The sequence below is a fragment of the Ambystoma mexicanum genome, chromosome 2p, assembly GCF_040938575.1.
Source record: "Ambystoma mexicanum isolate Mex_15411 chromosome 2p, UKY_AmexF1_1, whole genome shotgun sequence".
Taxonomy (NCBI): Eukaryota; Metazoa; Chordata; class Amphibia; order Caudata; family Ambystomatidae; genus Ambystoma; species Ambystoma mexicanum.
Genome location: NC_090923.1, coordinates 890,636,766 through 890,650,115, shown reverse-complemented (window position 1 = coordinate 890,650,115; position 13,350 = coordinate 890,636,766). Strand labels below are relative to the sequence as shown.

At 45.9% G+C, this 13,350-nt stretch overlaps 1 protein-coding gene across 1 annotated transcript in view; it reads right to left on the bottom strand.

The window, feature by feature from the left end:
- Positions 1-6,436: 6,436 nt before the first annotated feature.
- The window catches only part of PTGIR (prostaglandin I2 receptor), a 315,322-nt gene continuing 308,408 nt past the window's right edge, over positions 6,437-13,350 (bottom strand). Inside the window, exon 2 of the mRNA XM_069644588.1 lies at positions 6,437-11,620. Coding sequence (XP_069500689.1) covers positions 11,360-11,620 — 261 coding nt within the window. The 3' untranslated portion in view covers positions 6,437-11,359. The remainder of the gene's footprint in view (positions 11,621-13,350) is intronic.

Here is a 13,350-nt window from a genome sequence, read left to right as displayed (position 1 = left end):
CATGCAACTGTTTGGAGGTTCATTTCATTTTTTTTTTTTTCGGGATTACAACAACCATGCCTGCAAGTCCGGAAGCCATCTAGAGGACTGTGATTATCTCCCTGAGGGCCACGTGACACACTGCCTCCCTTATTCAGTCCCCCCCTGGATGTCTGGTGCCAAGGGTCACAAACAGCAAAACGCAACTCACTGTTTGGGCTTGTCCAGAACCTTTGCTCAAGCCAAGCTCACCCTTTTCCTGACTTCTGCTTCCATGTATGGGGATGAGCATCTGTTACCTCACACAATCAAGGAACATTGCTGTTTTGGGCCTTTTAACTCACTTTTAATTACCTTTGTAGCTCAGCTCAGAACGTACGCCTGCTTACTAACAGCCAACCAACAACTCCCTTCACTTTCCGCCTCCTCACTTACCCTCTCCCTCTCTTGGGCTGCAGCCTTTCTTCATTGTCTTCACTTGCCTATTTTCTCTACCATTCATCGTGTATTTTGACTTCGCTCCATTCCTCATTCTGCTCACTCTTCTCCCTCCCTCATAGCCTTCAGCCTCAACTTAGTCTAGCTTCAGCATGTCTTTCTGGCTTCCTCATCTTCCTCATTTCCCCCTGCAGACACAACCTCAAATAAGATGGTCTCATTCTCCCAGGAGCCCCAAGCTGATCTATAGCCCTCACCTACCACCCAACACCTGCACATCTCCCCCATCATCTATCACTCTTTCACTTGGCCTCTGGAATACACAATCCCTCTACAACAAGTCTTTCTACATCACTGACCACGTTGACTCTCATCACCCTCAACTTTCACTTCTTGCTATCACAGAAACCTCAGTACCCCCTCATGGCCCTACTAGTAGCTCTCCACATAGACTCTGCTACCTTCTCCCACTATCCTCAATCTGTTAGGAAGGGCAGCGTGTGGCTTTCCTTATCAATAATGTCTTCAACATTGCCCCTCCACCTGTTTTGGTATCACCTGTTCCATATTTGAATATGGTACAATCCAACTCCTCCCTTTCGCTCCTCTGACTGTTCTGGCCCACTCAACTCCTTCTTCCCTGATCTGAATTGTAATGCTGAGTTTAATCTCCCCATCCCCCCCTGCAGCCACCTGCCTTGAAAATAACTTCCTCCTATCTGACCTCTCCCTATACTCCCTCCATAACCGACCTCCCCACTCTGGTGAGAACTCTCTTGGTCTGGTCTTTCTCTCGACTTGGCTATCCTTCTCTGACCTCTCCATTAACCCCTCTCCCTCTGAACACATCATTGTTCACTTTGATCTCAGTCCCTTAACCTTCTACTTCTTATCTTCCCTCTTCAATGACTACAGCTAAATTCAGGCAGGCTTTGTGCCCTTTAACTTGATGATCTGAGGACTACTCTCGTGTCTCTTTCCCCTATTCATGCCTCTTCCTTTGACTGTGTGTTCTCTCACTTTCACTCTGCATGTATGACTCCATTTAGCCAACTCTTTCCAGCTGGCACATTGACACCTTCCCCTCTGCGTCCTCCACCTTGGATCAAATTCAGATCCTCAAAACAAGCATGCACCATGATCGACGGAGCTTGCACAAATTATGGGCACCTACTCTACTCCTAGCCTACAAAAATTCCCTTGCTGTCCTAACATCTGCACCAGACTTTGCCAAATAATCCTACTTCACAAGCCCAATCTCTTCCCCTTGCAATAGCCCCCACAAACTTGCATCAACTCTTAAATCTTTGCTCATATTGTGCAAGCCAATATCCCACACCACCTCCTTTTCTCCTAATGTCTTTGCTCACAACTTTTCCTCTAAAATCTCTAAAATGTGTGACACTCTCACAGCCATTCACTCTCTCCACCCTCAACTCTCCCTCTGTCCCGCCTCTCTCCCCACAACCTGTTTTACTCATGTTTACATCTCCCCTTCCTTAAATAACACCATTGTTTACAGTGCCAACCCATCTTGTGCCCTGTTGACCATTTTGCTCCCAAAATACCAAAGAGCTAGTCTCAATCATTTGCCTTTATTTCTCTGAGCTTGTTAACATCTCTCCACTGATCTCTTCTCTGCCTCCTTCAGATCTGCAACTATCTTATCCCTATTCAAGAAACCTCTGCTGACCCAACCGTCCCAGCGTCTATTGCCCAGTTTCTCCCCTTCCCATTGTTCAAATGTCATTGAGTAGGTGGTCTTTGACCAGATCACTAAGTACCTGGAGAATAATAGCCTTGCAGAGCCACTTCAATGTGTCTTCTGTAGTAAACAATTCACTGAGTCTGCAGCCATGCATGTCTCCAACCTTCTCTCTAACGCTCACCACACCAACTCCATTCTACAATCATCCTTTTTGACATTTCAACCTTTTCTGAAACTGTTGACCCCTCCTCTCTCCTCCTCACTCTCCAGGAACTTGGGTTTCACAAATATGATCTTGCCTTGATTACCTCTTACATGGAAGGTCCATCCTTTACAATCTCTGGAACTCGCAAACCTCTGATCCCACCCCTCTTCTTGTCAGCAGACCTCAAGGATCAGTCCTTGGACCTCTGCTCTTCACCCTCCATACCTCTTCCCTATGAACACTTAACTCATCATTTGGCTATCAAAATCATCTTTTTGCTGATGACTTCCAAATATGTTTCTCTTTTCTTCCCTTCACCCCAACCATCTTGGCATGGATTACAAAATGTCTCTGGGCAGTTCCACACTGGATGGCTCTCTGTTGCCTCATGTTGAACTCTTCAAAAACAGCAGTCATCTTTCTCTCGGCTTCCAAAGCCATTCCTCCCCTCACCTATCATGTCTATTTCACGCCTGACCTTCATGTTCTCTCATCCAAGGCTCTCCATTTTGGGTTCCTCATTGATAGGAACCATCAACTGCAGCAATTCTTCTGCTCATAATAACCTCCTTAACATTAAAAAAGTGCACTTTTCTTACTAACTGTTCTACAAAAACTGCAATCTCTACTCTCTTGCTGAGCAAACTTGACTACTGCTCAAGCCAACTCCTTGTCTTTCCTCTACTCCTTCCTCCCACTCTACTACCTGCCCAGATTCCAACATGCTGGTTAGCTCTCCACGCAAACCACTCTCTTTTCAAGTTCCTTTTGCTAGTCTACAAAGCTACAAAGCTATCAATGGTCTTGCTTCTCAGTACATATCTGATTGCATTTCCGTTTCCTCTGATCCTCCTCTGCACTCAACCTCACAGTCACACACCCTCTCTGTTCCTCCTTCCGCTTCGGCTCTTTCTACCTACTCACACCAATTGAACCCACTGCCCATAATAATCAAAGCCGGCCCAACTCTGGATCTCTTCAATGCTCGGCTTAAACTTCACTTACTTGCTAAGGAAGGAGCTACAGCTCCCCTCTCCCATCCTCCCTACCTGACCCTAGCACTAGCTCCCGTGATGCTTATTAATGCAATTTTGTATATTTATATAGTATTCCTCTTTAGTTTGAAGCACTTGCTCCCTTAGGTTAATGTTACATTTGCAAGCCACCTTTTTTCTTATACATATTTCTTTATGTTTGTTTTGTCCCTGGCATATGCCCCATTTATTAATCTCTCATTAAGTGGCTCACCACTTCCTCTCAACTTCCTCATCAGACTCTGCCATCTGTAAATGTGTTGTGAGTCATTTCTTGTGTTCTGAGTCATTTCTGGTAGAAAGTGAAATCCCTGTTCTTGAAATACATACAATACAAAATAGCTGACATCTCCACTGCTTCTGGTGCACTTGACATCACAGCAAGTAGAGTACTTGGTAAACAGAACTGAGCTGCAAGTTATCATTTGCAATTGATGAAAAGAGCTGGTGAGCCATGAAAGCAAGCAGTCCAGGATACATTGAGACCTTAACATACCACATGCCTTCAGCCAGAGGAAGAAGCATAATTGAAACGTTGCAGTAAAGACTTGCTGTGGTGTGTGCGCTTAAGGGATCATGCGAGAGAGACATACGTGCCTGCAAAGAGCTATTGTGAAATGAGGAAAGGAGTGTGTAGCAGCAAAGTGTGAACTGGTGACGTGAGCAAGATTGAATTTATGCAGAAGGCAAAAGAAAGAGTGAGTCAGAGCTTCCACGGTTTGAGTGAGCGTTTGGCAGTGAGGGTAAGAGTAATTCTGGAGGGTGCTGGTACATTGCATTTTGGATTAACTGTTCTGTGTGACAATACGCCATGAACAGCAGTGAAGAGCATGAGAGGCATTGCTGAAGGTCTGCAAAGGACCAGAATGCAATCTAAAGTGTTAGTAGAGGTGCTCAGAGTGCTTGGATATGTTTTCAAGGAGATGCTAAGGGGAGTTGTCCTGTAAAGGTGTTTGAGCATACAGTAAGAGGCCTATAGGGCCATACATGTGTGTGTGCTCGTGTGTGTGTGTGTGCGTGTGTGTAGGAGTTCTTAAATGGAATGGGGAAAGTCTGAGGGGTTAGTGAAAGGTGCATTGGGCCAGTGTAGGGTTAAGGGTGGCAGCCGGTGCTGAGAGTGGGTGAGTATGTTGGTGCATCCTGTTGCAACATAAGATTAGTGCCTGTCTCTTAAAATCTATCTGCTGTCAACAACTGCCTTTTACATTTCAATGGAATGCAAGAGTTTCTAAAAGACCACCCCTCGTGGCATGTATTATTTGCTAACCAACATTTCCACAACTATCTTGACTCGGGCGAGTGTTTGTTTAAGTGCATTCGTGAGGGTCTTTGTTTCTTGGGTGCTCAGGGCAGTGCTCTCAATGAAGCCGAGAAATGGCGCCATTGGACTGGCTGCTTTCCTTTTCTGGGCGCGTGCACAAGTTCTGCGGGACACAGACATAGAAGGCACAGAGGAGAGAGACGTATCAAAGGTACAGATGTCAGATAAGAGACATAGGGGTGTGAAAGAGAGATCAGAGACACGGGCACAGAGTTCTGAATCAGACCATAGCCGAGCAGAAAGAGAGAGATTATAGAGAGGTGGGGGGGGGGGGCAAGAGAGAAAGAGGGACAACAGAGAAAGAGAAGGGGGGACAAGGGAGAGTCCCTTGATTTAGGTACAAACATAACAGCACTCGAGTCACGAAAGTTCAGCTCCTCCGATTGGCAGGTGGAACGTATATACCTCCAGAGAGCAGCGCTGGCATCACTGCAGGAATTGCAATGTTTTCCAGTGTGCCACTTTGCTCCAGCCACGGGTAGGTGTGTAATGCGGCAGCCAGAACAGGCCCGCCGTATCTGGGACAGCACCAGTTGCGATTCCTTCCCGGACAGGCTCCTCTGGCGAGCAAGTCAATGCGCGGCTGCAGCACCCTTTCTTCTGGATAACGCGATTGGGCCGTGCGGCCAGCTGCTCCAGCCATCTTTCTTTCGTGCAGTTATCCCTCAGACCACTTGCACAGTCTCTCCATCCAGCGGCGTAGCCAGCCAAAGGTAGTGTTGAGGGGACAGAGGACTAGACTGAAGACAAACAGGACTTGAGGGCCGGGCTGGGCCGTGGCACAGGACGGAGGGAGACTGGAGAATGAGATGGTCCCTCATAGTGGCTGCGGAGTTAACAGCCTGCCATGAGCACTACAGCTCTCCCCATGATAAGCGCCGGTCCATCTCTAAACACAGGACAGGACAAAGGCAATAAACGGGGCCTGCAGATGCACAATTAACAAGAGCCCAGCAACTACTAATGTAAAGCATTTCATTGTTAGCAAATGCATTCTGATGGATACAATGTTGGGCAATAGAAATCATGATGGAGTGTTAGCACTTCACTTGTATGTCAGGGGAGTGATTTAATCATTGGATCAGGGGACAGGAGACAGCTGATTTTCACAGCAGTTCTTAAGTGTGTGGTTTCAGACCTGAAAGGGAGAATTAACTGCTTTGTAACATTGAAGCTGCATCAGAATAGCATCATTACAAAGTGCAAAGAAGTTAGATGAACCCACATAACTAAATTCGCCCCTCTCCTGCAGTCTCTAAAGTTAATTAATCTGGCAAAATCTGAAGGGTTAGCCCCTCCCACCCATAAATGTAGTCTCGGTCCACCCAGCGACGATGGCAGGGCTTTTCAACCTTTTCAAAAGAAAGGGGCATCGAGCCTCAAAGGCGCCCCATCAACTGCCCCCATATTGCTAGTCTGCGGTCTTATGACAGCAATATATTGCTTTTATATATTTTGTTCTGTGCCTTTAAATGTGCTCCTTGCAACACTTTCCTTGCAAGCTGCGTTTGCTGGAGGCCTTCGAACCGTCACTTCCCTTAGGGTTTGCAAAATTGTTAGCCCTTTATTGCACTTTTTAGAGGGTATTGTGTTTAAGCTCCCTGCTGGCTGGCCATCTCATGTTCATCAGCAGCTATTAACTTTATTTCTCACCAGCCTCCACTGCACTTTGCCCCTATGCTTCAGGCGAGTAATTCTACTGCCTGTGTTTGGGAGATGCGTTTAAACCACAAAAATAACAAAACATAGGATACATCTATGATATTTTATTTCAACACAACAACAATTAGAACACATGAATGCAAGTTTCATTGTTTACATAAATAGTGCACAGGCTGCATGACACACAAACGGTTCTCTCTCTGAAAACCCTCAATCAGTCGTAATTCGCATTGTTGTGGGATGGCTCCATCCCTCTAAACCTCTCAGCTAACGATGGCTACAGTGTCATTGCCTGCCTCCTGCTCATCCGATCAGATATAGGTGCCTACAGTGTTAAGTGGTTGCATCCTTTCCTCTTAACCTCTCAGCTTCTGATGCTTACAGTGTTAAGGGGTTGGCTCCATCCCTCCTATCCTAGCAGCTATAGGCATCTACAGTGTTAAGGCATTGCCTCCATCCCTCTGATCCAATCAAATATAGGTATCTACAATGTTAAGAGATTGCTCCATCCTTCTCAGCCTACTACATTGCGGAGAGGTTTCCTTCCTCCATCTCAGTCTACTAGCTCCTGATTGCTACAGTGTCATTGCCTCCATCCCTCTCATCCGATCAGATATAGGTGTCCACAGTGTTAAGTTGTTGCATCCATTCCTCTTAACATCTCTGCTCCAGATGCTTACAGTCTTAAGGGGTTGCCTTTATCCTTCTCAGCCTATCAGCTCTAGGTGTCTGCAGTGATGAGAGGTTGCCTTCATCCCTCTCAACGTTTCAGCGCACAGTGTTTGCAGTGTTATGGGAATGCCCATATTTCTCTCGGCCTTTTAGGTCTAGGTGTCTAGACTATTTAGGGGATTCTGCCCATCCCTCCTAAACCCTCACTTCCTGATATCTACAGTGTTTACCTCTCATTCCCCAGATCTGTATGACCGACACTGAGAAGTGGTTGCTTCTGTGCCTCTCAAGCCCCAGGTACTGCTTTCTCACACTTGGACGATCCCCCCAGAACTTCTTATGTCCTATGATTGGAAGAGCTTATCTTCATCCCACTCAGTCTCTGCTTTCCCCTGCTCTATTCATTAAATGGACTCTCTCTACCCTTTCCAACACCTGAGTTGCTGTAAGACTTCATGTCTTGTGCATCCAAAACTTTGTCCAATGTTGGGCATGGTTTGTGTCTATGAAGTTCACCCCGGTGACAAGAGCTGTTTCACTCTATATGGGGGCCTCCTCGATCCATCGCATCTGTTGCTGAGACAGTGTTCTATCTATTGGGTATTCTCCAATTTGGTCATTTTTGTTTGGTCGTTTTGCCTTTTTAACCTACTTTTTGATGTACCTTTTTACCTTCTGCATTTGTGACCTTCTTACCTGAACATAAGGAGCTGGGGCTGCAGGGGTGTTGCCCGCTACCCATGTTCAGTATCTGTGGCCTCAGGGGTTGCTGGGATGTCCCCCACTATCCTAACAATGGAGGCGGGGGAGGAAAATTGCTTGGGTCCCCGGTTTCAATGAACGGTCGAAACAGGAGCCCGAGCAGTTTTACTGCGGGCATTCTGCCCGCGAACAAAACATTTGTGGCCAGATCACATACATTCATCTATCTCTTTGAAACCCATGGTTCTAGCCATCACTTGCATGTTTCCTCTTTCCTGAATTGGATAACTGACGGGTCCATTTGATTGTGATACTGGGGGGGGGACTACCTGCACCCCCATAATACCAAATAAAACCACACCTCCCCATCCAATGGAACTCTCAACCACCCCAGCATGCGGGAAAGTTTATCCTGCCTCAAGCCTTCTCACTTTGTTCACAGATGAGGGCATTCGGTGCGATATAGGGACGGTGGGCTTATCTCTTGTGAAGTGCTCTTTTGAGTCTATCACTGGTTGCATGCCCACAGGAAGTAATGGGCACCGGTTGCATGCCCACAGGAAGGATAGGGCGGTTTTGAGTCCATTGCTCTGTACGTAGAAGGTCGTTTACAGGGTTTTGACTTCAACATGGATCGCTCGGACTCTACATGGTGGGTCATCCCTGGCCACCACTCTGTGTGCAGAGCCTGGCTCCCTGATCCTCACTGTGACTGTAGAGTCCCATTCCCTGATCCCACAGGAAGGATAGGGCGGTTTTGAGTCCATTGCTCTGTACGTAGAAGGTCGTTTACAGGGTTTTGACTTCAACATGGATCGCTCGGACTCTACATGGTGGGTCATCCCTGGCCACCACTCTGTGTGCAGAGCCTGGCTCCCTGATCCTCACTGTGACTGTAGAGTCCCATTCCCTGATCTCCCTCGTGGATGCAGAGAATTGTTCATAGGCCTTAATTCTGGATCAGACGGGTGTGCCTAAGATCTTTTCTCTGGACGTAGGGTGATGGTTACAAGCTGAGATTTGGTCCAGCTCTATCACGTGTATAGGTGGGAGGGTAGCTTCCAGTCACTTGGCTTAAGCAGGCTGTTTGTAGTTCCTGGGTCTTTTTTTAGAATGTTGCTCAGAAGCCATGCTGACATATTTTTTGGCAAGAAAACCATGGCTTGGTAGAGGTTGTATTCCTGACTTGGCTTTACACTAGAGTAAATTGCTTCCAGGCCTTGGTTTGGATTTTGTACTTTAATGAGTTCCTTTCCAGCCTCCGGTTTGCACTGGGAATAGGTTGTTTTCTGAACTCGGCTTAATGCTGGAAGTGAGTTGGCCAGATTAGTACTTTGTACTCGAATGACTTGTTTTGTATTTGAAATATCTTGTTTTCAGGTCTTGGCTTTGTACAGGAGGAAGCTTGGCCTGGCCAGTTGTTTGTACTAGAACAAGCTGTTTTTAGCCCTGAGTTATGTAACTTGGGCAAATGGTGCTCAAGCCTTGGCTCTGTGCTGCACACATGGTGTACTGAGGACTTGCTTGGTGTTGGGAGTCCTTTGTTGTCCTTTGCACCTGGAAGGGATTGCTTTCAGTTTTATACCTCGGTTCTGTACCGTAGACAGCTGCTTTTATGCCTTGACTTTGTACTGAACGTGAACTGATTGCAAGCTATGGCTGTGCACAGTGGATGAGTTTTCAGAACTGTTCTTTGCACTGTAAACCTCTGGGCTTTATACGAGTAATGGGCCTTATACCGGAGTTGTACGACCGGGGCTTGTTCCTGGGGATGAAGTGTGTTCAAGCATCGGCTTCGTTAACAGGGCCTAGCATTTTACTAGGTATACGCTGTTTACCAGCATTTATTTGGTATAAAGAACAAGTTGGTTTCAAGCATTGTCGTTGTTCAAAGATGACTTCTATTTAACCCTTTACTTTGCACCCAGAATTCAGTACATTTGGGAAAGGGCTTTGCACCGGGGACAGGTTGCCTGCTGGACTTGGCTTTTTATACGACAGAGCTGCTTTCAGGCCCTGGCTTTGTATTAGAGGTAAGTAAATTTCAGGCTTTGGTTCAGGAGCAGGACACATGTTTCTCACATCTTAGCATTGTACAGGGTTACAAGTTATTTTCTGGTGATGTTACTGTTTTGGGAACATCTATTTTGTATGTTTGGCTTTGTACCGGGTGTCCCTTTGCTTTGTACCAGACACAGGTGGATTTCAGGCATAGGCCATGAACCAGAATGTGTTGTTTTTAGGCCTTTATCTTGTACTGATCTGCGATGTTGGCCTTGGCTTTCTGTAGAGGTAAGTTTTGTTTTTAGGTCACTGTTTTATGCAAGCATTATTTTCAGGACTTGGCTTTCTGAGGTAGGCCTTAACTTTCCTGACAAGCTGCTTTCAGGCCTTGCTTTTCAAGTGATAATACGCTTTTATTGGGAATTTACCATTGTTAAGTTGACAAGTCAGTTTCAAGCCTTTTCGTTTTACATACAAAGTAGGTGTGTTGTCAGACCTTTGTTCAAAGTAGTGATGTTCTCAGATCCTTGCCACAAAAGTAGGGATTTGTTGCCAGGTTACTAAAATGGTCGCTTGAATCTGGTCCAGATGAGTGCCCGTCAACAAGATGTTATGTCATTAAGAAAGAGAAAACATACAAACTCACACTGCTTCCCACAGACATCAATACACACTTTTTATCCTGGAGCTCATTCCAGACATACCATAGAGAATAAAGACTTGAAAGTGTGCCTGTCCTATGTAAAATTCACAATTAGTTTCACTCACCAACCACACTACTGAGACTATGCGCTCAACTAGAGCCTCACTTACCCCCATGCCATTGGCCGCTTGTACTGGAATAGCGTCTACAACTTGCGCACATGAACGTCCCCACACACATCAATATCTGCTCACTTCTTCAAACATTACTTACACCGGGCCCTTTAACAGAAATGAACTCATTGCCCCCCTTGCATCGTTCCCAGGACTCGTGGTCATTACCCGGGGACAGGCCTAACATGCACCTACTGGCCAGAAAAAATACTCTCTCCTCACTTCTCTCAAATACTTCATTCAATGCTTCTTCAACCCCTCCCCATGAATGATGTAGTATTTCTAGATTAAATCTCACTCATTCCCACAGAATCTATGCCACTAATTCCCCTTTTACAGCCTTAAATCATTGATTCTCACTCATTCTTAATGTATGGGTCCACACACATCAGTGGAGAGTTACCCATTCCTATGTCACTCAGAAAAATCAATGGAGTCTACTTTTTACCAGCTTGCCCTCCTTGTATAATTCAGTTCAGTGTCTTCAATGTAATGACTCATTCCCGGCATGATTGCCTCACACATTCCAATCGAGTTCCATTCCTTCTCCCATCACTGGTCTCAAACTTCCACAGAGTCTCACTCTGTCCCCAGTCACTGGTCCAAACACCGCCACAGAGATTCACTCATTAAGATTCTTCCCTGATAAGTTCCATGACCAGAATTTTCGTTCATTTGTTAAAGGAATGTCTCGGTGACCGGTGAACCGCACTGTAGGTTTCCGACAGGGCGATTGTTTTGGTCACCGGGAGCAGTCCCTTTGAGGGCGGATCCTCTTTGCCTCCTGCCTCTCTTCCAGCTGGTAGTCCCCTTGCTCGTCAGCAGGAGGAGTCTGGTGGCTTGAAGGAGGCTCTGTGGCTCTCTTGTTTGATAGCCTCCTTGGAGGAATGGATATTGCCAGCTGGTCGTGGACAGGGGAGCTGGCAGCAGAGCAGTAATCGAATGTTCCTGAAAACTGTCTTCCTGAAAATGATGAAGATCCAAGGATCAACAATGGGGTTTGTGGCGCTGAAACGGAACGCAGTCAAGTCGCCCTTTTCGCTGTCACTCGGAGCAATAGCGCTGATGTAGCCACGGATCTGTGGAAAGAAAATAGAATAGTTGATTAGCTCAGTGATTATGATAAAGACATAGAAGTTAACAAAACAGTAGGCCAGGGAGGAGATACACATGAAATGTATGCTAGCCCCAGGGATTACCTTCATCCACCCAATCATGCCCTGGCTATCTTGGTCTGGGTAGTAGGTAGTCTTACTTGGCATGCACACTAAAGGTCTCAATTGAAACTGCAAAAATACATCGCTTTGGATAAAACGAAAAGAACGAGTTTGCATCTAAGGTAAATTCAGTAAAAGGCTGTTTTGATGTGTTGGTACAGTGCAACATTAGAACACTCAAAAGTATAGCAAATCAAGCTGTTATTAATTTAATTTGATCTAGGTTAGTTCAGACATGTATAGGTTCTAGTCTCAGTGGCGGTGAATCATTGCACCACAATAGTAGCTTAGTGCCATTGAGCTCAGTGGTACCGTATGGAGGTTTTCTTAAATGAATATGCATTAACGAACACAATGCAAAATGCAATCAATTCGAATAGGAATCAAACATACATGGAAACAAAAGGCACTTTGAAAGGGTGAACCTAACCTTAGGCAAAAGGTTGGAACAGGCTTGTATACCCCGCCTGTGAAATCCAGTAACACGTCTCACACTGCACCTGGCTCTGTGGATTTACAGGGCAGCTCTAGATTGGTTTCTCAAAGTTGCCATAGTTCAGCACTGCTATTGACTTATCCACGTGAACAGGCTAAATCCTACTGCTTTTTTTTTCTCCAATTGTGCAACCTAGTCTGCTTCCAATGGAACAAAAAGCAGCCTCTATCTTGTCAAAATAGTAACCGTCTGGATTTTTGGAAGACAGTGGGCCTCATTCTGACTAGGGCGGTAAGGGATACCGGGCGCCGCTAATGAGACCGGTGCTGGTAATCCCTTACCGCCCTACTACGAGGTCCCTTAGCGGGTCCCTCCTTTTACCAGGCGTTATGGACGGGACCCGTTAAGGGACTTCAGAACTAAAAATGGTACCGCAAATTGTGGTACCGTTATTAGCTACTTCCCATTCCCATTGAGCCCTATGGGGGCTCAAATGGGAATGGGGAATGGATTTTTCAATGGGGACTTACCGGTCCCGCAAAGGTCAGACTACACCAGTAAGTCCCCATTGAACCAGGTCGGAGTCGGTACCGGTATGGGAGGTAGTCATGGCGCAAATTGCGCCATGACTACCACCATACTCGGAATGAGGCCCAGTGTTTTATTTGAAATGAGAGAAATCTGATGGGAATTTTCTAAGCCAACAGTCAACAAAGGAGATTTTAAAAAGAAAGAGGTTTTGCTACAAACACGACTGTAGAGCTCTGGGGATCTTGGTAGAGGGTACTTCATGGGGGCCCGAGAGCAAGAACGAGGGGACACCTTCCTCATACAGGGACCAAAGTCCTCATTTCTGGCCCTTCCAGAGTTGACTTTTCGTTTAGGGAATAGCTCCCTAATGATTTAAATAAGCTGAAATTAGGAAGTCTCCCCATGATGACATAATTACGATCAATTGATACCTCCTCAATTGTTACCATTCCTTCCAGAGAAGGTCATTTGCTATGATAATCACCCTCAATGTGAAATATACCTCAAAACATGTGACCTGTGGGATTCATCTGCCAATGATATTGATCCTTTGTCTAACCAGTAAAAAGATACAACTAAATACTACTTATGTGTTTCTATCCAAACATCAGCCCACTATGAAACT